Genomic DNA, 26741 nt, shown 5'->3' on the forward strand with positions numbered 1-26741 from the left:
CTTACAAGGACATAGCTGCAGGGTTTAATGATTGTATAAACGATAAGGAAGATTGGACCTTCTCTCTAATCATAGAGCGTAAATCCTCCAAAAAAAGAAGGTTGTTCATCTTTAAAAACTTTAGCAATGCAGGTTGAGGGGGTTGTTTTTCTTTTTATAAGACACAGTTAACTTTTTAGAACAGATTGCACACTTCTTGGAAGGGGATGAGAGACAGAGAAAGACAGAGAGCCCAGTCTAGTAAAAACACACGCATAATAAAATTACAAATTGCAACCCTCCTAGGGGGACTCATGGAACACGGAAAAGCCAGACATGAGACCTCAGGATCATCTGAGACCCCACCGTATCGGTGAGTAGGTGAGACATCATAAGATAGGACCGCAGAGCAGAACTTACTCACCTTCTTAACAGACCTCAGATCAGTAAGCACATAGCAGACACCACACCAGGCAATATCACAGGTCTTTACACTATTGCTTATGCTAACAAATGTTAAGAAATTATTTTTTCCCTAATGAAAGTCAACGGCAGACATGTCCAAACGTAATAGTAAACAAAAAGCGAAGGAACATAAAAACATAGTGGAATCCCTCTTTGCAGACTAGATTTTCTGTTCCGCCATATACTATGTATACTGCCCATCTTCTTTGAGAAGGTGCAGCAATAAAAATCAATTACTGCCACAGTGCACACACACAGATTTACACATACACACCGCACATATACTGACTAACGCATATATATACACATCCTCCTGCTATACATTCACATTGGACCGGTCTGCTTTTTGATGCCTGGATTTCATTGTGAACAGCTTTTTTCTCCTCCTAGTACTGGTATGTCGCCGCAGGGGGACAGGGATTTTTGCTCCAGCGGGATGGAACCTCGGCCAGCAGCAATGTACGATATCAGGACACAGAATAGCCACATGCGGATTAATTGTATTGCTGCAGTCGGCTAAACTAATTGCAGAGCATTGGAAAGGTCCCCTTCCCGCATCTTGACGTGCATGTAGACGATGGTGATCACGTGATCCCTGTGGGAGTTTTTCTGTGACTAACTATAAGGCTCCTGCTGCAACAGTCGGGATCATAATGAAGTTACATTTACTAGTTTGAGGTGCAGCATTTTATGCAATTTCTTGAGCCAAAGCCAGAAGTGGATCCAGCAGGAATGAGAAGTAGAAGTTGTTCCTTAATATTTTTCCACTCCTGGCTTTGGTAAAAAAAACAAACAACGGCTTCAAAAAACCTTAACCCTTTAATCACCAGCCTATTTTAAACCTTAATGACCAAGCTATTTTTTACGTTTTTCTATCGTCGCATTCCAAGAGCTATAACTTTTTTATTTTTGCGTCGACATAGTTGTATAAGGACTTGTTTTTTTACGGGACAAGTTGCATTTTTAATAGCACCATTTTTGGGTACATAGAACTTGTTGATGAACTTTTATTAATTTTTTTGGGGGGGGGGGACAGAAAAAAACAGAAATTTTGACACTCTTCTTTGCGTCCTAAATCTACGCCGTTTACCATGTGGTATTAATAACACAATAACTTTATTTAGCGGGTTGCTATGATACCAAAGATAGATTTTGTATGTTCTACTACTTTTACACAGTAAAAACACTTTGTTTTAGAAAATATTTGTTTTTGTGTCTCCATATTTGAAGAGCCTTAACTTTTTTATTTTTCCGGCGATGCAGTTGTATGTGGGCTTTTTTTTTTTTTTGCGGTATGACTTGTAGTTTATATTGGTACCATTTTGGAGTAGATTCAACTTTTTAATCACTTTTTATAAAAAAAATTTAAGGCAGGATTCACAGAAAACAGCAATCTTTCTATTGTTTTTATTTTATTTTTTACGGCGTTCACTGTGCGGGTTAAATGATATAATAACTTTATATTTGGGGTCGTTACGGACGCGGCGATACCAAATATGTAACTTTTTTGCTTTAATTTTGTATTTTTAATAATAAAGCATTTTGTAAACGGGAAAAAGTGGGTTTTTCATTTATTTTAAAAAAATTTTGTTTATTAACTTTATTAAACTTTTTTTTAACTCTTTTACTAGTCCCACTAGGGGACTTTAATATGCGATCATCCGATCGCTTTTATAATACACTGCAATACTTTTGTATTGCAGTGTATTAGTGCCTGTCCGTTTAAAACAGCATCTGTCAGGCATTTACTACAGGCAGACCTGGGGGCTTTTATTAGGCCCCCGGCTGCTATCGGAGACACAGACACTCGGCGATCTTATCGCTGGGTATCGGTAGGAGAGGGAGCTCCCTCCCTCTCTCCAAAACAACTCAGATGTGGTGATTGCTATTGAGCGCCGCATCTGAGGGGTTAAACGGGTGAGATCGATACTGATCTCACCCGTTCGAGCAGGGATGCCCCCAGCTACCTCTGGCAGCTGAGAGCAGGGAGATTTAATGTCCTTTAGTGGCCGCCGTGAAAAAGCGTATTGGCGGTCACTAACGGGTTAAACCAAATACTGCGCGTGTATTTCCAGCCTTATAGAGCCTGCAGTGTCTAAGTCTCCGACTATAGTCTCGTAAATTCGTCCCTAGTATCATTTTTTGTTCTTTAAACATATAGGGATATATCAATATTTGATTTTATTCACACAGTATAAAAAGATAACGATGATGGAATTCAACAAAAAAAACTCCAACAAATTGACTTTGCAATAATTTATTAAAAGACAAATTCACAGATCTTTTCTCCACAGATAGAAATGTTATAAGTATATTTATCACTACCTTAAAGACCTAAAATTAGAATCCGCTACTTTAGATTTGGTACAAATGGTGAATACATTGTTTTTTTCATTATCAAGTTTTATTCGTATTGCAATAAACAAAAGTACAGTAGAAATGTAATCACATACAACAGTATGCAAGTGGTAAGAGGACAACAGTAACATGTAATATGCATGATGTACCAACTGACAAGATCTAGAAGCATATACAAAAAAAGGAAGAAAATTAATAAGAACTAAAATATCATGTATACCCAAATTACAGAAACAATGACATAAGTACGCAAAATGATACATACAAATTTATATATACATGTATATAAATATATATATATATATATATATATATATAGAGAGAGAGAGAGAGAGAAAGAGAGAGAGAGAGAGAGAGAGAGAGAGAGAGAGAGAAAGAGAGCAACAAGAGACCCGAGAGAGAAGTGGAAGAAGGAAAAGAAGAAGGGAGGCAAAGAAAAAAAAATGGGGGGGGGGCGACATTGCAGAGAAAAAACGTGTAAAAGTGAAGAGGCGAAGACAGCAGGCATTATCATTCAACCAGCGAGGAAGAGCCTCACTGTCTTTGAATGTAATCCAGCCTGTCCACGTGCGGAGGAATTATTACAACCCATATCGTTCGCCAACAGACTCTCCATTCTCATAATAATTCCGAAACCCATTCCAAAAGAGAGGGGCACTGTGTAGATTTCCAATGTCGAGGTATGACACATCTTGCAGCTGATAGAAAATTTCGGAAAACATTTTTTCAATGCTGCCACATGACCAGGAATGATTGAAAAGAGACCTATAGTTGGTACTATAGGAAGTTGAGAACTTTAAATCTCATTGTAAAGAGAAAAGATACTATGCCAAAAAGGAAGTACGATGGGACAATCCCACCAAACGAGCAGGATAGTTCCAGGAGCAGTGAGACATCTCCAACAACGATCAGACACAGAGGGAAATGCCCTGTGTAAAAGTACCGGATAAAGATACCATCGAGTAAAAATCTTAGGATTGTTTTTCCTGAGCATAACAAGCTGTAGGTAACTTATGCGTCCGTAAAAGGGCTTTGTGCCAATCAACCTCTGGGATATGAAACCCCAATTCTCGATCCCATGCCTGTAGATAACCAACTTGCGAGAGACTGGAGGAAGAGCGAGTCAGTGTGGAAAGTTGACAGGAGTTTAGAAGGTGTAGAAGTCAACAGGAGAAAGGTCTCAATTTCAGTTTTGTCCAGAGCAAAAGCTGCACGATCAGAAAATGGCGGCACAAATGCTGTAAGTTGGAGATATTCCAACCAAGACAAATGCTTATCAGAACATGATGTTCGTAACGTTGAAAGAGAAGGTAAGTCCTGTGTGTCCGTGAGTGTAGAACATAGTCTGTCATGGTCTTGTTTATGCCACAGTAGAAAGGAGTCTGTCCCTAGCCCCGATAGGAATTGAGGATTGTCAAATAAAGGAGTGAAGGACCAGGACAATGAGAAAGTCCAGTGGACATCCCATCCCTGTCCCAGCCTACTAGAAATTGTTGCATCAGCAAAGGAAGCAAGGAAGAAGGTCCATGTTTCTTATCGGTTAAAACATTGTTAGAATATATTTACGTGTGGCAGATTTGTAGCAGAAATTTCTGCAACTGAAAATCTGTTCCATACATCTGAGTGGGGTTGTTTCTGCAGTATGCACATAGATTCTGCAAGTCCCATTCAGATGAAGGGGACAGTCGCAGACATTTCTGCAGCAAATCTGGTGTATGTGAATATTTCCTTAGAGGTTTAAAGAGAAATGTGTAGTAGCACCGTGCCCAAATTTCAGATGCCTTCAGAAAAGTTGTGGATGCCTATAAGGGAAACGGAGAATGGCCAAACTATTTGATGTCAATCCTTCCACAGTCCAGAAAACCATCTACCATTGGAAATTTCAGTCAACCGCCAACTGGCCCCAACCAGTCTGTGTCAGAAAGATTAGTCAGAGTAGAATGCAAGATGCTGAGAGAAAAGTTTCCAAAAACCCAAGAAATTCTTCCTAAAACCTTCAGGTAGCTTCCACCACTATTGCTGTCTACCATTGCAAATTTGCTGCACAAATAAAAACTACATTGTGTGTCCTAGAAGAAAACCTTTTTTCTGAATGACAAATTCCTCATGAACTATGTCACTCCGGATTCTCCTGCAGAGTGGATGACTTTATGAATACAGTAATAGGAAGCAAGGTCCATGGTGACAATTCAGCTTCTCTAGTTTGACATTAAACAAGGCTCTTCTCTTTTGTTATATATACACACAATACTTTTCCTCCATGAATCCCAGTCACAGACGACTTCAAGTAAATATAATTTGGGTGCTTGGCGGATCCAGACTAATTCCACCCAAAAAATGAACACTCTTATTGGCTGTATAATTTCTGTGAATAACCTGATGTATTAATCTTGTTTTGCCCTTATGGCATCTCTCACATTCCAAGCAAGAATATGGTTTCTTCACTGTGAATTCTGTGCTAAAATTCAAAATTGTATCTGCTTGTAAAAGAGGTTACACATAAAATCAATATGGCTTCTTTACTGTGTGACTTCTCTGATGAACCCTTAGCCTGGCTTTAGTAATATAACACTTCCCACACTCTGAACATGAATATGGCTTCTCTCCTGTGTGAATCCGATGATGTGTAACAAGATTTGCTTTATCTATGAAGCACTTCCCACATTCTGAACAGGAATATGGCTTCTCTCCTGTGTGACTTCTCTGATGCAAAACTAGATGGGATTTTTGTTTAAAATACTTTCCACATTCTGAACATGAATACGGCTTCTCTCCTGTGTGACTTCTCTCATGTCGAACAAGACCGGATTTAACTGTAAAACATTTCCCACATTCTGAACATGAATATGGTTTCACCCCTGTGTGACATCTCTGATGCAAAACTAGATTGGATTTATGTTTAAAATAATTTCCACATTCTGAACATGAATACGGCTTCACTCCTGTGTGACTTTTCTCATGTCGAACAAGACAGGATTTATTTGTAAAACATTTCCCACATTCTGAACATGAATATGGTTTCACCCCTGTGTGACATCTCTGATGCAAAACTAGATAGCATTTATGTTTAAAATACTTTCCACATTCTGAACATGAATATGGCTTCTCTCCTATGTGACTTCTCTGATGATCCTGAAGTACAGCTTTAGTAATAAAACGTTTCTCACCTTCTGAACATGAATATGGCTTCTCTCCTGTGTGACTTCTATGATGTTTGACAAGATGTGATTTTTGTGTAAAACATTTCCCACATTCTAAACATGAATATGGTTTCTCTCCTGTGTGAATTCTCTGATGTAAAACTAGATAGGATTTATTTTGAAAATATTTTCCACATTCTGAACATGAATATGGCTTCTCTCCTGTGTGACTTCTCACATGTCGAACAAGATTTGGTTTATGTGTAAAACATTTCCCACATTCTGAACAGGAATACGGTTTCTCTCCTGTGTGAATTCTCTCATGTGCAACTAGATCTGATTTATGTATAAAATACTTCCCACATTCTGAACATGAACTCAACTTCTCCCCTGTGTGAAGTCTTTGATGTGTAACAAGATTTGATTTATGTATAAAACACTTGCCACATATTGAACACGAAAAAGGCCTCTCTCCTGTGTGACTTCTCTTATGTGCATCAAGACCTGACTTATCTATATAACATTTCCCACATTCTGAACATGAATATGGCTTCTCTCCTGTGTGAATTCTCTCATGTGTAAGAAGATGCGATTTATCTATAAAGCCTTTCCCACATTTTGAACAGGAGTATGGCTTTTCCCCAGTGTGAATACTATGATGTGTAACAAGACGTGACTTATCCATAAAACATTTTCCACATTCTGAACAGGAATATGGCTTCTCTCCTGTGTGAATCTTCTGATGTCTAACAAGACTTGATTTTCCTATAAAGCACTTCCCACATTCTGAACAGGAGTACGGCTTCTCCCTTATGCGAAAGCTTCTTTGCGTAAAACAACCTGGGCTTTTTGTAAACTGTTCACCACATTGAAACTTTTTTCCCTCTTTCTGACTTGGACTTGTCGTAACAATTTGCGATTGGTCAGGAGAAGGATCCTGATTTGGGGAATTATATGATAGATCTGTACTGTGAAGTTCCGGATGTACAGTATTGGTATTGAGGTTTTCTCCTGTGGACTGCTGCATAAAATCTTCATCTTCTTCTTTATAATTCACCGATAACATCAAGTTTCTCTCAGAGTTCTTACTGGGATTGTCTGTTGGATTAAATTGAATTTTGTGCTTTTTTTTTTTTTATTTAAAACTACAATGTTGATAAATTTATAACATGAGGAAACACACAAGCCATTTTTTAGACTATTTTCTTTTTTAGCCAAAGCCAGAAGTGGATCCAGCAATAAGAAGAAATAAGTAGAACCTTTATGTTTCCCATCCCTTTTGAATTTGCGAATGGTTTTAGCTTAAAAAAAAACACATCAAAAACTGCATGAGTGATTCCAGCCTTATAAATCTCTGTCCTTGATATATTTTATCAGGATTCTGGTGACCATATTCAGTGACCTCTTTTATTACATAAACCTAGACTTGATCAAAAATAATAAATCTGAAAAGCACAACCCCATCTGGCAATCAAGCCTGTCCTCTGCCAACACATTGGGCCCTTTAATTCTAATTAGGCATCAGACTTATGAAAAGTGGTTTACCACAAAACGGAACAGATTTCAAATTGATTGTTACTGGCTGTGCGGTTTTTTCCACAGCTGTTTTTCAAGCAAAATAAAAAAAAATTTTTGGGGTGAAATAGCCGCAGTTGTCGGCACAGTTTTCGTCCGCATCAGTCACACCATGGCCTCTATTTGTGAGCACAGCTTTAAAGACAATCTAATCTTGGCCACAGTCTGCCTTTAACAAGATAAATGTGCTATAAGGCAAAGCATACACCTCAGGCACACATCACCAGATCTCAATTTTTTTAAAACATCTTTAGGCCACGATTATACATGCAGTTATGATACAGTTGGTCACATTATTTCAAGCCAAAACACAAGAATTTAATGCGACAAGCTTTTCCCTATATTTTCCTTCTTATTTAATCCATTTCTGGCCTTGGCTAAAAAAACTGAGCCAAAAAAATGCATCAAAACTTCATTTTCGGTATTTTATTCCCAGCAAATTAATAACGTTAATTTCATTTTATAAGTGGGTAGGTCTATTGTCGATACTAAATCTGTAATTTTTTTTATATTTTAATACTTTTGCACAAAAAAACCTTTATAAACATTTTATAACTTAACACATTCCGAGACCCACAACTTTATTTTTCTGTCGGCGTGACAATAATCTGGCTTTTTTTTGCAGGATAAGCTGTAGTTTTTATTGGTACATATAATTTATTTTTTAGAAGGTAAAATAAGTAAATTTATTCTACGGGTTGTTCTAATTACGGTGATACCAAATAAGAATTTTTATTTTATGTGAAACCGTTTTTAAAAAAAGAAAGTAGATACGGATGTAGCCATCTTTATCTTGACTGATAACTTGCTGCAGCGTGATATCACATAACAAAAGCCATTGAAGAAGTCAAGATAAAGACCGCTACATCAGTACATTGTTAATGAAAAAAGGATCTTAATTTATTTTTAATAAACCTAATTTTAGTTTTCTGTCCGACTACGGGACTCGTAGCAGCGATCAAGTGATCACTTACATGATGCTTTGGAAGACATAGTATTCCAAAGCATTATTGCCTGTCAGTGTCACACAGACAGGCAACCTATTAGTGCCAAGGCTGGAAGACAAGTGTCAAGGTGAGCCTCCTATCAGCGATAATTTTAGTAGTTAAGTGGTTAAACTGAGTTTTCATAGATCTCGGCCATTAGTGCAGCTGTTAATCGCAGCTGGTACCCCCCAAAAAACGGACACGAAGGCCTGATTCACACGAGCGCAGTTTTTCATGTCCGAGATGCATCCGTGCTCAGCACTGCGGGACGCGATGTCACGCATCCCCCATAGTTGAGACTATGAAGGGATGCGTGAAAAGATAGGACATGTCCTATTTTCCCACGGACCCTTCACACGGTCCATTGAAACAACGGATGTGTGAACGGCCACATTGAATTACATAGGTCCGTGGGACGCCCGCTGTTTCAACGGCCGCCCCACGGACGTTTAACACGTTCGTGTGAATCAGGCCTAAGCCTAGAGCATGACCAGATTCATAGAACACCTATGTGCAGTCACAGCTCCCTCAGGTCCTGCACTATGCATAACATATTGTCTGAAGTGTTACTGTAATGTAGAACTAAGATGGAACCTCACCTTAACAAACCTCCCAATTCACTTTCTAAATTCAGTATTACTTACCTGTGGTAACACCTCCTGGAATTTCCTCCTCCACTTCACTCTTACACGGTTGATCATCCTTCACCCGCTCTTCTACATCATCCTCCACTTCACTCTTACACGGTAGATCGCCCCTCACCCGCTCTTCTTCATCCTCCACTTTAATATTAGTCAGATCTTCCCCCTGATTTCACAAATGTAACAATTCAGTACAGTGCAGCTGAGAGTGCGAAGAATCTAACAGATCAACATAAGAAACCAAAATCTATGACCGCAGGACCAAAAACCGCCACACCCCCCTATATAGATCTGGTATAGGGCTCAGCTTCATCTACCTGATGATTCCCTGGGACATTGTAATATTCCTCTGGACAGTCCTGGGAATACAGAGGACTGGGACATCTCTCTGGTGGATTTTTCCTACTGGATCCATCTGTAGGAAACACACAGTGACTGAATACATGACTACTGTATATCTGCCTATATATCAGACACTTCTCTCAATACCTTCAATCCCCACTTTTGGTAGGTACTAGACACTGCATCCCGGGAACACCCCACAATACCATTTTGGCGATGCTCTGAACCAGTCGTCCATTTGTCCCTGGTCACTCGCGGAGATCCTTACACTTCTCCAGTTTTACTACTTCCAACAAATCTACTTCAGGAACTCACTGGTCACTTGCTTTTTAATTTATCCCTCCCCCCGGTCAGACGCCATTGTGACGAGATAACAGTTATTCCCTTCACCTATCAGTGGTATATATATATATATATATATATATATATATATATATATATATATATTATTAGTCTTTTCATTTTCTTATTTCCTCCTCCCCGCTTTCCAGGAGACATATCTTTTTTTATTTGTCCGCCGACACGAGGGCTTATTTTTTGCATTATGAGTTTTGTTTTTAACGGCATCAGTTATCTCTGATCCTAGCCATTGAAACGAGGCATCAGCTGTAATACACAGCTGACTACCGCAGCATCAGGAGTTGAGTCTGTGAGCCCACTCCATATCCCGCCCCCTTCCCAAACCATTACATACATGTACGTTAAGTGTCTAAAGGGGCTAAAAATCTCAGCCCGGCGTTTCATTCTCCACTTTCAACATGGGACCTTTCTATAGTTAAAGTCCTGAACTTAAATACAACTGGGCTTTACATTTTTCCCTGGAGGAGGTTTGTTTTTTTTGTTTGTTTGTTTTTTAATGACATGATTTTTTGGTGGAATATTAGGGGTAGAAAAGATCCAGTAAAACGGTTGACAGTTTTTAGTGTGATTACAATGTATCTTCCAGCGATAATAATATTACAAGAAACTCATTTGACAGTAGATTCCATCCAGTTGATTTGTAAAGGTTGGCTGGGTAAGGCATATCACTCATGTTATTCGAATTATGTTAGGGGGGTTTCGATTCTAGTGCATGATAAAACCAGATTTCAGATTATAGATACGAGAATTGATGATCAAGGTAGATCTATTTGCTTATATGGGTTGTTGGAAGGGCTGAGGTGTATTATAATGACAGTGTATCTCCCGCCACTTAGTTAAAGGCGTTGTCCGAGATTTAATGACTTTGTGTTAATGCTTGCAATTTATAAATGTAAATACATTTGTAATATACTTATGTTTTCCAAAGTGGCCCCGTTTCCAGATCCTGCCGTGGGGAACTGGCCAGAGCAGAGAGTGACCTCACCTGTCAAGTTCCCCACGGCAGGATCTGGAAACGGGGCCACTTTGGAAAACATAAGTATATAACAAATGTATTTACATTTATAAATTGCAAGCATTAACACAGTCATTAAATCCCGGTCAACCCCTTTAACCTCCAAGATTATGTTTTAGGTAAACCGCTATGCCCTGCATTCATTACTAATGTCAATACGCCACTCTATACCATATTTCCGTATGTAACATGAGCAATATTGCTCTTTACGAAGTCATTTAGACATAATTGTGCATGAACATTTTACCTCAGAATGTTTGTTGAAGGAGTTTATTTAATTTATTTTATGTTCTCCGCAACAAACTTCATGTTTTTATATGTATTAATTTCACAATATGTGTTATTCTTCTCCTGAGTGTTAATTTTTCTAGCCCATCTAGCATGTACTCTAATTCCACATCCTAGTGCTTTTTATGGTTTACATTCCTAAATCATTTGTTCCCAAATTAACAAAGACCTTCTTTGACCTAAAAGTCAAGGGAGTCAAAATTCTCCCCTCAGGTTAATTACTTCCTAAATCACCATGATCTTCCTGTCTAGTTGCGATCCCGCTCCAAAGACAATAATCCTTGTACATATACAAATTATAAAGTGTGAAGGTACGTTCGTTCCTATAAATATCATTTTTATATTCTTTAATATAACAAAGTCATTTATCTTTAAACTTTTACCGTTATACACAATAAACTCTTACGTAATTGAGAGCATACATACCGGACGGGCTGATGCTTTGACCTTTTGGGACACAGCTGATGAGTAATCTTCCTCCTGAAGATACAAACCGGAAATAAAAGCCAGGAGTGGATACAGAGTCTCCATGCATGCCATGAATAAGGACATGAGACGTGTCAGAAACGCGTAGGCACAATTAACCAAGGCAATTTTTGATCCTTCACCCTCCACCGATCTCTGTACTCTGCTATGCTACCGAACTATTCTGTCAACTTCTTTTAAATTTGTTATATCAATAATAAAATTGGAACAGGAGTCCCTTTTACTTACCCTCAGCGCTGGATCTTGGCTCTGCTTCTTCTCCTGTTGTTTGCCGCTGGTCGTGTGGGAATACGGGCGCTGTCTGTTTACAGACGCAACTAATGGTGAGCTGGAGGATCTCCACCCCCCTCTTTCCTACTTACAACCCCTGCATTCATACTTCGAGATTTCAATTGAATATTGGAAGGCCTGGATAGATGGTCTATGGCGGCATCCCCTTTGGGGGTTGGTAGTACTCAATTTAAGCGCAATATTGAAAAGTTAAATTGAGGAATCCAGGGGTGAGAAAGTATTCTTATTTTTCGAGATCGTATAGGGCAATGTCTAGAATTGATCTTGCATTATGCAATCAAATATCTATTTCTCAGGTTAGATGGGTGAAGTATGGCTCTAGGGGCTCATCAGATCATGTGCCCTTATGTATAGAGACTGGGATGCAAGTGTGGCTTTGGTTCTTGTAAATTAATCCTTATTGGCAGCCGTTGATAGAGAGTAGTGATTTTCTACCGGAGATTGCCTCCTTTTTTTTTAGATCATTCTGGTTTTCCTCTGATATTTATATGGTATGGGGTACTGTCAAAGCTTTGATACGAGGTTTGTTGTAGAAAAAAAATAGCTATTTAAAAAAAAAAATATATTGAGAAAAGATTAATAAGCAAAATAAGGAAGTAGGGGAGGTGGAGTCAATGTTTTTGGGGTCACCAACGGAGGTTAATAGAAGGAGGTGGGTTGAGGCACAAGAAAAACTTGATCTGTTTATGTGCGAAAAAGCAAAAAGTCAATAAAATTTTCAAAAACAAACCCGTTTTCAGGTTGGGGATATATCTCCAAAATGGTTGGCTAAGTTGGCACTTGGAAATTCGGGTAACTCATTGTTGGAGGCAATTAGGAGGGTAGATGGCTCAATTATGAGTGATACTGAGGAAATGATGAAAGAATTTGTCAATTATTAAGTGAAGTTTATACCGTTGACTCAACGAAAACTATGGAGAGTTGTGTTGAGTGCGGAGCAGGTAGAACGTTTGGAGGTCCCGATAGATATTTTAGGAGATAGAGAGTTGCGGGGAGAATGGCGAGAAAGAAGATCCCTGGACCAGATGGCCTACCAATAGAGGTACTACTCCAGTTTTTAGAAGTCTTGTTTCCAATACTGGTGGATATTTATGCTCGATGTTTGATTGGGGTGAATTGCCAGATAGTATGAAGGATCCTGATTCTTAAGACAAATAAAGATCCTTTGGATATGAGTTCTTATAGGCCCATGTCACTTCTCAATGCCAATTATAAGTGAATTGCTAGTCTATAGGCTGATAGATTGGCTGGGGTTTATGGTTCATTGATTCGCCCTGATCAGATGGGCTTTATGCCCGGTAGGACCACATCTTGGAATTTGCATAGATATATTGGAATTTGCAGTGTCATGCGGAAGAGGTGGGAGGTCGGGCTGTGGTTTCGCTTGATCCAGTCAAAAGCTTTAACCGTGTCGAGTGGACCTATATGTCGGTTTTGGTCGGAATTTTCATTCATGGATTAGGGTGTTGTATGAGGGGCTGGAGCAAGGATAGGGATAAATGAGTTGCCATCTGAGCGATTCAATCTACATAGAGGGACAAGACAGGGATGTGTCACGGTTTGCTGCCGCCGTAGCAGGGAGGCAGCCATCCAAACAACAGGAACCCTAGAAATACAAAGTCCCGCACAAGGGTACCTGGATAGTCCAGGCAATGGCCACAGCTCTGGCACGGATGGAGGTGGGTGCAGCAAGTAACGCCTGACGTGGTGGATGACAGTAGGTGCCGCAGGTTGCGCCAGACGTGGCAAATCCCTCAGGACGTGGCAGATGACACAGGACGTGGCAAAGCAACAGCAGGTGCAGTAGACATGACTCCAACTAGTAGGCACAGGAACAAGAACACAGCACGGGATACAGGAACAGGTAACGGGTAACAACTGGAACAGGAAACACTAAGGGACCATTTGCAAAATAGACTTGGGATACACTAACAACGCTCAGGCAAGGATCAGAAGGCCTGGGGCCCTTCTTATAGACCAGGAAATCATGTGGTTAATAATGATGATTGTTTTACAGGTGCGTGCGCTGGCCCTTTAAGGCCGGGCACGAGCGTGTGTGTGTGTGTGCGCGCGCACCCTTCGGGACACAGAAGACAGGAGCGGAAGTTAGTGCTGGCATCTCCTAGGAAGGAGATGGGGCCCAGCGCTCACGGATCCATGGCTGCGGGCATCGGGAGGTGAGTAAACCCGACGGCCCGTGGCCATGGACGCTACAGTATCCCATTTTCGTGGGGCCAGAGCGAGAGAGGAATTTCTTAATGAGAGCAGGAGCACTGAGGTTGTCTTCTGACTCCCAGGACCTCTCCTCAGGACCAAACCCTCTCCAGTCCACCAAATAGAAAGTCCTTCCTTCTACCCTTTTGCAATCCAGGATCTCCCTCACCTCGAACACATCAGAAGAACCGCTGGGAGCAACTGTGGAACTAGAAGTCTTGCTGTAGCGGTTCAGGACCACTGGTTTTAGGAGGGACGCATGAAAGGAATGGGGATTCTGAAGGTAGGAGGCAGGCGCAGCTTATAGGAGACAGGGTTTATTTGTTGCAGAATTTTGAAAGGCCCAAGGAACCTGGGAGCAAACTTGTATGAAGGAACCTTCAAACGAATATTCCGAGAGGATAGCCAGACTTTGGTACCCGGAAGATACTGAGGAGGCTCTCTTCTCCTTGTATATGCTTTTCGCTTTATGCGATCGACTGCCAGCAAAATAGAGGACCGGGTCTGTTGCCAGATCTGCAGAAAGTCTCCAAATGCAGAGTCAGCAACGGGTACCTGAGATGTAGTCGACACTGGAAGAGGGACTCTAGGAGGTTGACTGTACACAATGTGAAATGGAGTGGAAGTGGTGGACTCACTTGTGTGGTTGTTGTACGAGAACTCGGCCCATGGAAGAAGCTGTACCCAGTTATCGTGCTGTAAAGAGATGAAGTGGCGGAGATAATTCTCCATGATCTGGTTGATCCTCACAACTTGCCCATTGGACTGGGCGTGATAGGCTGAGGAAAAGTCCAATCTCACATCCAGGAGTTTACAGTGGGCTCTCCAGAACTTTGAAGTAAACTGAAAACCCCGGTCGGACACAATGTGAAGAAACAAGCCATGCAAGCAAAAGATGTGTTGAATGAAGAGACTCGCCAGTCGGGGAGCAGAAGGTAGGCCGGTCAGCGGGATAAAATGTGCCATCTTCGACAACCGGTCCACCACCACCCATACAGTGTTGCATCCTGCTCAGGGGGGGGGGGGAAGGTCTGTGATGATGTAGCCCAGGAAGGGCAGAGAACTCTCAAAGACGCACTTCTCCAGCTTGGCATTTAAACGATTCTCCCTTAATCGTAGTAGAACTTGACAGACATGCCTCCGATGAGTCGTTGGATCTGGGGAGAAAATCAAAATATCATCGAGATAAACAACAACGCAGACATAGAAGAGATCTCGGAAGATATCATTAAGAAACTCCTGAAACACTGCGGGAGCGTTACACAGTCCGAAGGGAATCAATAGGCATTCGTACTACCCGTCCCGGGTGTTAAATGCCGTCTTCCAATCATCACCCCGGCGAATCCGGATTAGGTTATAAGTCCCTCGCAGGTCTAGCTTAGAAAAAATGTTGGCTCCTCGTATGCGATCAAACAGCTCGGATATAAGTGGCAACGGGTATTTGTTCTTGACCGTGATCTGGTTGAGACCACAGTAGTCAATGCAGGGTCGAAGGGATCAGTACTTTTTAACGAAGAAGAATCCAGCCCCGGCCACGGAGGAAGACTTTCGTATGAAACCCCTCTCCAAATTCTCCTTTATATAGGCCGACATGGATAGAGACTCTGGCAAGGAGAGAGGATATACTCGGCCACGAGGGAAAGAGGCATTAGGAAACAGTTCAATGGGGCAGTTGTAAGTCCGATGTGGAGGCAGCATCTCAGCCTCCCTTTTGCTGAAAACATCTGCAAACTGAGCAAACCGGGGGGCAGTCCCGCCAATGACTGAGGCTGAGGAGGCTGGACAGGATGGATCTGCATTGACAACGACCAAGGCACTTGGAGCCCCATTGGAGAACGTCTCCAGAATTCCAGTCCAGGACTGGGGCATGTAGTCGAAGCCAAGGCAGGCCCAGCAGAACAGGATTGATGGCCTTGGGCAAAACAAGAAAATAAATCAGTTCAGAATGAAGGCAGAGGCAGTCCATTCACTGAGGCAACAGCCAAAGATGTCTCCAGGGGAACTGAAGATGATCCACCAGCTCCTTTTGAATGAAGTCAAAATAGGCAGAAACCTGATGCGTCCTCTCGCCGGATACTAGGGTCACAGGAATAGTCAGCTTGGAACAGAATGCTTTATTAGGTACCGTTCCACCTAGAGTTGTCTATCCAACCAACCCTAGGCAATGGGGTCTCTCTGGCCTCTGGGGACACAGACGCACAATACAGACAAAGTCCAGAAGTGCGTCTGCGTGGTTTCTCCCGGATAGACAATTTGGCTTGGTTACTCTGCACAGGATCCTCTGATGGGACGACTGAGGAGGATTGCTGGAAAGTAGAATCCAGCCTAGGAAGTTCTCTCTCCCGGAGAACCTCTTGGGAACGCTCCCGGATCCTCATGTCAACCCAGGTGGCGAGTAGGATAAGATCGTCCAGGGTAGATGGCAGATCGCGAGCAGCCAGCTCGTCCTTAATCCCTGAAGACAGTCCCTGCCAGAATGTGACCACCAAAGCCTCGTTGTTCCAGGTTAACTCAGCAGCCAGGATACGGAACTGAATGGCATACTCGCCCACAGAGAGGTCTCCCTGGTGTAGGATCAGCAGCCGAAGAAACTCTCCCAGGTTCCTCAAAAATCGAGCGGAAGGTCCGTAAGAAGCACTGCAAGTCACGGGTCTCTGATGTTCCTACAGAGAATTAGCCCATGCCAGTGCTTTGCCAGTAAGGAGAGAGATGATGAAGGCGATCCTGACGTCATCCGAAGAGACGGACCTGACATGAAGTCTGAAGTGGATCAGGCACGGATTCAAAAATCTACTGCAGGACCTCGGGTCTCTGTCATAGCGTGAGGGTAGCGGCAAGAAGCACAGGGGGTTGGTACTGGTAGAGACAGGAAGTGTAGCAGGACTGGGTACGGTGACGACTGTGGTTGGAGCAAGCAGCCGATGGGAAATGGCGTTCACCGACAGGAGCAGTTGGTCTTGCCGTGACTGGAGATCCTCCATCTCGGCCAGCATGGCTTGTGTCATCAAGGTCTCAGGTTGACCAGCGGGTTCCATGGCCTGAGCGTACTGTCATGGTTTGTGGGTGTGTGGACACACTAGGCCACACCGCCGTAGCAGGGAGGCAGCTGGCCAAACAGGAACGCCAGAAATACAAAGTCCTGCACAAGGGTACCTGAATAGTCCAGACAGTGGCCGCAGCTCTGGCAGGGATGGAGGTGGGTGCAGCAAGTAACGCCAGACATGGCGGATGACAGCAGGTGCCGCAGGTTGGGCCAGACGTGGCGAACCCTCAGGACGAGGCAGGTTACACATGACGTGGCAAAGCAACAGCAGGTGCAGTAGACACGACTACAACTAGTAGACACAGGAACAAGAACACAGCATGGGATACAGGAACAGGTAACGGGTAACAACTGGAATGGGAAACACTAAGGGACCATTTGTAAGAGACACTTGGGACATACTAACAACGCTTAGGCAAGGATCAGAAGGGCTGGGGCCTTCTTATAGACCAGGAAATTATGTGGTTGATAATTATGATTGTTTTACAGGTGCGCCCGCTGGCCCTTTAAGAGCGGGCACGAGCGTGCCCGTGCACCCTACGGGACACAGCAGACCGGAGCGGAAGTGAGCGCTGGCATCTCCTAGGAAGGAGATGGGGACCAGCGCTTATGGATCCATGGCTGCGGGCGTCGGGAGGGGAGTAAACCCGACGGCCCGTGGCCATGGACGCTACAGGATGTCCTATCTCACCCTTTTTGTTTTCCCTGATAATGGTGCCAATGGCTCATGTTATGAGAACTAGATCGGACATTAAAAAGGTATAACGTATGGGTCTCTAGAGGATAAAAAAATTGTTATATGCTGATGATATTCTGTTATCGTTGGGTGATGCAAAGGACTCGCTGAATAAGGGGATTAAGATTATAAAAGATTTTGGGGAGTAAGGGTGAATTGGGGGAAATCTGCTACACTGGCAAATCTCCCCATGCCTTGCTCTACCTCATTTGAATATCTGGGTATAGAGATATCGGGACGAGTGGAGGAGTTTGAGATATTAAACGTGATCCCTCTGTTAAAAAGAATGAGAAATAAGGCCAAGATATGGAGTAAATTGCCCATTTCAATGGCGGCTAAAATCTCATTGGTAAAGATGATCTGGCTTCCACAAATACGGTATTATTTGCAGAATTCACCGGTTTGGATTTCTAATAAAGTGTTTATAACCTTAGATAGGATAATAAGAGAATTTCTCCTGGAGTGAAATTCTAGGTCAGAGTCGGCAACAGGGGGGGGGGCATTCCGATGGGCGGCACGGGCACCTTCATGCCCGGGGGCGCCGCTAGCGACGGCACTATAGCAGAGAGCAGGGAAGTATCTCCCTGCTCTGCGATCTACTAGCACCATTGTAGCCCACTGAAGGAGCCGAATCCCTGTGTGGCGCTTTCTACAAGGGGGCCGTGTGGTGCTATCTACAAGGGGACTGTGTGGCGCTACCTATAAGGGGCTGTGTGGCGCTACCTACAGTGGGAATCGTGTGGTGGGATAATGGTCATTTTACTGTGAGTGGGGGGCTGACGGTCTTCAAGTGGTTTCCGCCTCTGACCTCCAATTAAAATTAATAGAAGGCAGACTATACCTGGGGCACCCGTTTTGAGCTTTTTTGCCTGCATCTTTTGCATTAGCTTCAACGGCTTAAGAAAAAACGCAAAAAAAAAAAGTCAAACAAAGCTGTCAATACAAAATCTGCTTCAAAATTCCTGAAGGAATTTTGAGGCAGATTTTTTTTGCCTTACAAAAAAACGTGTGTGAACATACCCTACGAGTGCAGTGCTTGTTTTTAGCCATTTTCTGTCTTTCTCAAAACAATTTTTGGTAGGGGCGCCCTAAGGAAATTTTATTTTTCCAGTGGTGCCCAGAGTCCGAAAAGGTTGGGAAACTCTGTACTAGGCTACAGGATCATGCCGGCCTACGCAAGGATCCCGTCGTGGAGCAGCTCAGTTCGCTGTGGGAACGGGGCCTGGCTGAGTACAATTTTTGTTTTTGTTTGGGGGCACTGTCTACAAGGGGGAGGTGGGGGGGGATGTATGGCACTGTCTACAAAAGGGAGATGGGGGGCTGTATGGCACTATCTACAAGCAGGAGGTGGGGGATTATGGCACAGACTACAGGGAGGCTGTATGGCAAAATCTACTGAGGGGCACTATACTGTGTGGGGGCCACAAAGCGGACATTATACTGTGTAGGGGTACTAAAGGGGGCATAATATTGTGGGCACAATTAGAGGACAAAAATACTGTTTCCTTGAAGGGGGTTGTAATATATTATTAAATATTATTATTATACTGTATGGGGGCACTAAAGGGGCATTATAATTTTTTTATATGCTTATGGAATGATGGGGGTGGGGCACGAAAAGATAATTTCGCACGGGGCGCCATCTAAGCATGTACTTTATACTATATGCATGATATCTATATTATATAAGTTTATTTATATATATATATATATGATGAAAACAATAAAGAATTATAGTATTTTAAAAAAAAAAAAAAACACTTAACCACTGAAATCAGTGTGGTTTTTTTTTCTCCGATCCCGGCTGTTAGTGCAGCTGTTAATAGTAGCTGGTTCCCCCCAAAAAACTGATACTAAGCCTAGTGCATGACCAGATTCATAGAGAACTTCTATGTGCAGTCACAGCTCCCTCAGGTCCTGCACTATGTATAACACATTGTCTGAAGTGTTACTGTAATGTAGAACTAAGGAGGAACCTCACCTTAACAAACCTCCCAATTCACTTTCTAAATCCATTATTACTTACCTGTGGTAACACCTCCTGGAATTTCCTCCTCCACTTCACTCTTACACGGTTGATCGCCCCTCACCCGCTCTTCTTCTGCTTCATCCTCCACTTTAATACTAGTCAGATCTTCCCCCTGATTTCACATATGTAACATTCAGTACAATGCAGCAGAGTGCGAAGAATCTAACAGATCAACATAAGAAACCACAAAATCTATGACCCCCATCTATGACCGCAGGACCAAAAAGCTCCACCCCACCCCCCCCCTATATAGATCTGATATAGGGCTCAGCTTCATCTACCGGATGATTCTCGGGGACATTGTGATTTTCCTCTGGAAAGTCCTGGGAATACAGAGGACTGGGACATCTCTCTGGTGGATTTCTCCTGCTGGATCCATCTGTAGAAAACACACAGTGACGGAATAGATTGTTTACATGTGATGATATGATGGGAGTAGTATCTACGTGACCCGCAAGACAGTTTTTCCTCTTACAACCAATGAAAGTCTCCCCCTCCTTACACTGCTGAGCAGCCATTAAATCCGTCTCCTCTTCTGCTTCATCTTTAACCTCAACCTTAATATCAATCAGATTTTCACTCTAAACAAACAAGAAAAAAAAACGTAAAATTAAATTGGGTTCAGTTACTTTATGGTCATATTTTGATGAGACTTCAGCGCCATCTACCTGATGATTCTCTGGGACATTGTGATTTTCATCTGAACAGTCCTGGGAATTCAGAGGACTGGGACTTCTCTCTGGTGGATTTCTCCTACTGGATCCATCTGTAAGACACACACAGTGACTGGATACATGACTACTGTATATTTGTCTATATATCAGACACTTCTCTCAAGACCTTTAATTCTAATATTTAGCAGAGTAAAAATGTACATTTTGTGCTCCTCAGAACCTGGGCGAAGGGTCCAGCGCTTCCTAAGCCAAGGGCCTACAAGAACGAATGGCAGGACGGGGAGCCAACGGCTCCCTGCTCTGCAATGGGTTTAACTTGTTTTTGCTTCCTGAGGATTTACATACTATTGAAAGTTGTAGTCCGATTTAACAGAATAGCTACTGTAGCACAAATTACTGAAAACGTTAATGCTGGCTATGATAGAAAGGTGTCAAAACACGCAGCGCACCCCAGCTTGCTATATATGGGGATGCGTTGCTAAAGACTGGTTGGAATGCCTATGCTTACCCCCGTCTACTGGCAAAAAGGCCTAGAACAGATATGTGAGCATCAGAATGGTCATAAGCTAATGGAAAACCAATTACCAGTAAATGTAATCTTATCTTTCCCCTCCGCCCATGACAGCACCCTGAGAAGATAGACCAGATAGATTAGGAGGGACCACAGCCCAGAGGACTTTTCTGCCAAAAGCCAGTTGATCGTTAGATTGAAGGTCCAATCTGAAGTGCCTGAAAAAGGTATATTAGGAGAACTAAGTAGGTACCCTTCAGATGTGGTCTATGGAGGAATTAGCCCTTTCTGCCCATGAAGTAGAACTCGCACGAGTGCACCCCAAACTCCGAAGGAGGATTCTTCCCTGCTGGATTTTTGGGGTTTTGATAGGAGGGAAGAACTACAGTATTTCTTGGGAGCGAAAAAAAAACAACTATGCCAGGTCTGATACTTATCCTTTCATCCAAGACGTTCATGTAAGACTAGTCTGAAAGACAGCAATGAAACCCACCCCCCTGGAGGAAATCGTTCCCACAAAGCCTGATTTATATGCCAACAGATTGCCAGGAATATGGTCAATAGACTCAAACGGAGATTCAGCAAATCTAGATAATACAAACGTTAAATCCCAAGGGGGCGAACTACATTTTAAAGATGGTTCGGTCTAATTCCAGCTCTACAAAATAGTTTCATCCAGGGATTTTTACAAAGAGATAAATAAACAGGGAAAAGTAAGAGACGAGATGTGCACTTTCATTGTGCTAGGCCTCAAGTTTTTATTAAGACTTTCTTGGGGAAAATTAAGGATTCTGGGAATAACAGAGTAGACCCTCCTGCACTTTGTTTTTCCTGGTGGCAAACAGATCTAACCGTGGTTCCCCCCCATTGATAAGAAATCTTCCAAAACACCTCCCGATTGAAACATCATTCTAATGTTCTTATGAATGGGAAACACTTTCTTGGACGCAGATCCTCAAACATCTGATCCTGAATATAAAAAGTTCATAGTGGATCTAATAGCCCTTAATAAGAGATCTGCCCTCAGGAGGGAAGAGAAGTTTTCCTAATAGCGTCAGAATCTACCGACACCTCTTCACCCTCCTCACAAAATGCAATATCCCTAGTAGAGTCAGAAACCATACCCTTCCCCATAGATGTACTAGGACGATTCCTATTAAAGCCTTCTATTTTATAATGTCCTTAATATTTTGGATCAAATAGGACGGTTCCTCCTTCAACAACTTGTCTAAACATAGCTTATATAGGGAAAACACCGAAAAAGGCCATACTTACAAATGGACACAGCCAGGTCAGAAACGCTGATGAAAGGGTGAGCAGGTGCTTTAAATAATAATAGCCACTCCCACTAGTCTTGAGGGGAGTGGTGTGTGGTGCATGGGATGTGTAGTAAGAAATAATAAACGAATAGTGTGTGTGCAAGTGTAATACTATAAGTGAAATATAGGGGGCAGTAATGAGTGAAGTGCCTCAATAGAAATAAATGGATAATGGGGTGCAAGTGAGTGAAACATGGAGGGATAGTGTGTACGTCATGAGGCACAACGTGTATAGCCAGGTAGAAGCCTATTTGTGACGCCTTGGTAATTCATAGAGCGGGCTACCCTGCTTGCTATGCCAAACAACAACACACCATGCTCTCCCAGCATCAAAGACCCGGCTGTGTCCAAGAGAAGCGAATATACATAATAATGAAAAATACCTTGGGTATTGGTAATCATTTTGGCCAAAAGGACGCAAGCTCGCAATCCACGACAAGGATCCCCAGACTTGCGAGTCCCTAACTCCTAAACTGGAACAGAACGTTCCTGATGCACAAACAGAACCGATAAAAACAAGGGGACATATACAAAAACACCGAAAAAGGCCATACTTACAAATGGACACAGCCAGGTCAGAAACGCTGATGAAAGGGTGAGCAGGTGCTCACCCTTTCATCAGCGTTTCTGACCTGGCTGTGTCCATTTGTAAGTATAGCTTATATAGGGGCCTAACCAGGGATGAAGGCAGATTATAACCTATATATATATATTTACTTCGCCAATATATCATACTCAAGATATCATATATCCATATTCATTAAACCAAAAAAAGAAAAATCTTGATATAATATTATTTTATCAAAATATTTTATTTATTATAATCAATAGTTTATTACACATAAATACAACAATAAAGATACAAAAAGTAACCCCCCTCCCAAGTATATACTATAGACAATTAAAATATCATAAAATATATGCCAGGTGCAATCTAGGAGTATTCAAAAAGATGGTAAGTATGATAGTATCAATAAGAGGTCCTCATACAGAAAAACATGTATCCTAAAGGTAAATAGGAAAACAATGTATGTATATACATGCAATAGTAGCATCAGAACACCAAAAGTGCAATGATGTGGATAAAGCATGGAGCACTAAGTCAGTAGAAGAAAATCGACTACAAAAAGTATTCAAATTAGACTATACCTGCAGAGGACATAGTGAAGGAAAATGTACACCTGGACACCGAGTACCTCGACGCGCGTTTCGCAACCTTCGTCAGGAGGTGTGCTACCACTTTAACAGCCTAAGTTTAAATACCATGTACACGGAGGCGACTGGCCAATGGTGTGCTGCCAGAAAAACACTCCCACCATAGTCATCAACGTCGCGCCGTCAATACCGTCGCGCCGTCATTAGGTATTGACGGCGCGACGTTGATGACTATGGTGGGAGTGTTTTTCTGGCAGCACACCATCGCTTTCCTATTTTCCTATTTACCTTTAGGATACATGTTTTTCTGTATGAGGACCTCTTATTGATACTATCATACTTACCATCTCTTTGAATACTAATAGATTACACCTGGCATATATTTTATGATATTTTGTCTATAGTATATACTTGGGAGGGGGGTTACTTTTTGTATCTTTATTGTTGTATTTATGTGTAATAAACTATTGATTATAATAAATAAAATATTTTGATAAAATAATATTATATCAAGATTTTTCTTTTTTTGGTTTAATGAAAGCAGATTATTTTTACAGATGGAACAACCCCTATTTTCCTGCTTGTGGGCAGCTTTTTTTGGGGAGCTTCTTCAATCCCTTCAAAAATCACTGTACATCAATAGGAACAGGACATAACCAAACAAGGTATTTACCCTTTTACCCCCTTCTAGAGACTAATAATCTTCCATCTTGTCCGGATTCCGGATGGCTAGCCTTCCTTCTCATTTTGCATAGTTGAGGAGAAGGAACTAAGACAAGTCTCATGACATGAACCAAAGACCGTCAGAAACCCGCTTCCTCCAAGCGCCATGGTTTTTAAAATTATCATCCCTTTAGGGTATCCTCCTACTGCCCCATGTGATTGGAATGCAGTGCATGCTCTAGGCACGCCTTGTTCCACTTCCGGTTCAGATTTAACACTGCCATGCTGATGTGTCTGAGCCCGGCCCCACTTCCAGAACGAGCACCAAAGCTGTCCCACTTCCAGTCCACCCCCCTCAGGTCATCAGGATTTACCTAAGACAACAGAAAGCGGTGAAATAAAAAGGCGGTAGCAATGTGGAGGACAATGCCAGGCCCTGGGACCTATTGCATGTCAGAAAGCTCCCGGCATGAATGCCGCATTACAGGTAATTCTTGCTCAGCATGGTAAGGAGGAATACTTGGGGGATCTACTCCCATTAGGGGATAATAATTAAAAGATATATAGGTTTTCAAAAAATCATATATGTTAAAAACTGGAGGTTTAGAAAGCGCTACACAAATGGAATAATAACCAGGGTGATGATAATGGTGGATTTATTTGTACAAAGAGAAGGCAACGCGTTTCAATGCAGAACCTGCGTCTTCATCAGGCCAAGATCAAGTGAAAACAGAACTGAATACACAACTTAAATACACATGTGGATGAGGGGGAGGGGATCAAAGGGAAAAAACGCCAAATGCAATCAATCAGATACACAGGTAAAAACAGATGTGAATGACTTCATCAATTGATCAGTCACAGAGCTTGCTAGTAAACATGAAGTACAGAAATAAACACTTGCACAGGGAAATACAAAGATATGTGAACGTAAAGTAATTGTAGTTAAAACATAATAAAAGCTGTTTAGCGGAGTTCAGAAGAATTGTGGTAGACAGATGCAGTGGTAATGCTGCAGCAAGGAGCAGCAACGAAAGGAGGAACGGAAGTACAGCCAGCCGGAGTCAGCGTAGACAAGATAACCTGAAGGGCTGTGTTCAGAGGGTAAAGGTGGAGAAGGTTACAACGATGCAGTCAGCGGGGAGGCTGGAGCGGAACCAAGGAAGAAAACAGACAAAACAGCCAGCCGGCGTCAGCGTAGTCAAGGTAACCTGGAGAGCTACGGTGGCCGTGGAGGGAAAAAAAGGTGGCAAAAGCAAAGTTGATGCCGCAGGAGAAAGAAATACGTGAGAGGGAGACATGGAAAGGTTAAAGTAAATAGTTAATTATGAAACAAGTCGATTATAAGTATATTTGTCATGTAAGTAAAAAAGGAGGTAAAGGAAAACATTTTTATCCTTATTGGAGAGGGAGTGGGCTGAGTATGAAAAAAGTTAAATAAATTATTTTTTGAAGAGAATAAATCATGTAAATAGAGCGGTATTTGGGGTAAGACTGTAGAAATATATTGGAGTCGTTTAATACGCAGGAAATATATGATTTTACAGACACAATGTGAATTCACAGAAATACATATGAACATAACACATAAGGGGGCCACATATTAATTAGATTGACACATATATTTTTGGACCGGTTTCATCATGTCAGTCTAGTGCAGATTCAGAAATGTCATTAAGACCACCGGGTTGCAGGCAGGACAGTTTAAAAATCCAATAGTTTTCCCTCTGTTTAAGCTTATTAAACCTATCGTTATCAGTTGCTGCGATGGATTCGATGGGAGTAACCAGAATTTATAGTTTCCGACCTCCTATAGGTTATTTTAGGTTTTTCAGGTAGTATATCCGTGAGATAGGGATCACTCTTCAGTATGTGCCAATGTTTATTGATAATTTTCATGCATGCATTACTGCCAGAGTTAAATGTGGTAATAAAATTATGGTTACATTTTCTGTCAAGGTCAGGTTCAACCTTATTGTGGTTAGATGAGATGCAGGCATCTTGTGTCAATAGGGTGGCTTTTGTAATGGCTCCCTGGATGAGACTTGTAGGAAAATGTTTATCCTTAACCCCTTCCCTCTTTGGCCGCTTTTGACCTTCCTGACAGAGCCTCATTTTTCAAATCTGACATGTTTCACTTTATGTGGTAATAACTCCGGAATGCTTTTACCTAGCCAAGTGATTCTGAGATTGTTTTCTCGTGACACATTGGACTTTATGTTACTGGCAAAATTTGCCCGATACATTCAGTATTTAATTGTGAAAAACACCAAAGTTTAGCGAAAAATTGCAAACATTTTTCTCAATTTAAATGTATCTGCTTGTAAGACAGGCAGTTATACCACACAAAAATGTTGCTAACTAACATCCCCCATATGTCTACTTTAGATTGGCATCGTTTTTTGAACATCATTTTATTTTTCTAGGACGTTACAAGGCTTAGAACTTTAGCAGCAATTTCTCACATTTTC

General features: G+C 41.9%; 1 protein-coding gene across 7 annotated transcripts in view; it reads right to left on the reverse strand.

Moving 5' to 3' along the window:
• LOC142655545 (uncharacterized) overlaps positions 1–26741 on the reverse strand; it is a 125770-nt gene that overhangs the window by 52939 nt on the left and 46090 nt on the right. For 3 of the 7 annotated variants that reach the window (XM_075830065.1, XM_075829975.1, XM_075829892.1), the window contains exons 3-8: positions 20617–20714; positions 20230–20529; positions 19946–20060; positions 11576–11629; positions 9462–9559; positions 9148–9310 (exon numbers count right to left, since the gene is read on the reverse strand). The exons of 1 other annotated variant lie outside the window; for it this stretch is intronic. In XM_075830065.1, coding sequence (XP_075686180.1) covers positions 9148–9310; positions 9462–9559; positions 11576–11629; positions 19946–20060; positions 20230–20529; positions 20617–20714 — 828 coding nt within the window. Of the gene's footprint in view, positions 1–3140; positions 7041–9147; positions 9311–9461; positions 9560–11575; positions 11630–19945; positions 20061–20229; positions 20530–20616; positions 20715–26741 lie in introns of those variants that run through there. 3 more of the 7 variants (XM_075830495.1, XM_075830154.1, XM_075830234.1) reach the window with 3 other exon arrangements.

The sequence above is a fragment of the Rhinoderma darwinii genome, chromosome 1 (genome assembly GCF_050947455.1).
Source record: "Rhinoderma darwinii isolate aRhiDar2 chromosome 1, aRhiDar2.hap1, whole genome shotgun sequence".
Lineage (NCBI taxonomy): Eukaryota > Metazoa > Chordata > Amphibia > Anura > Rhinodermatidae > Rhinoderma > Rhinoderma darwinii.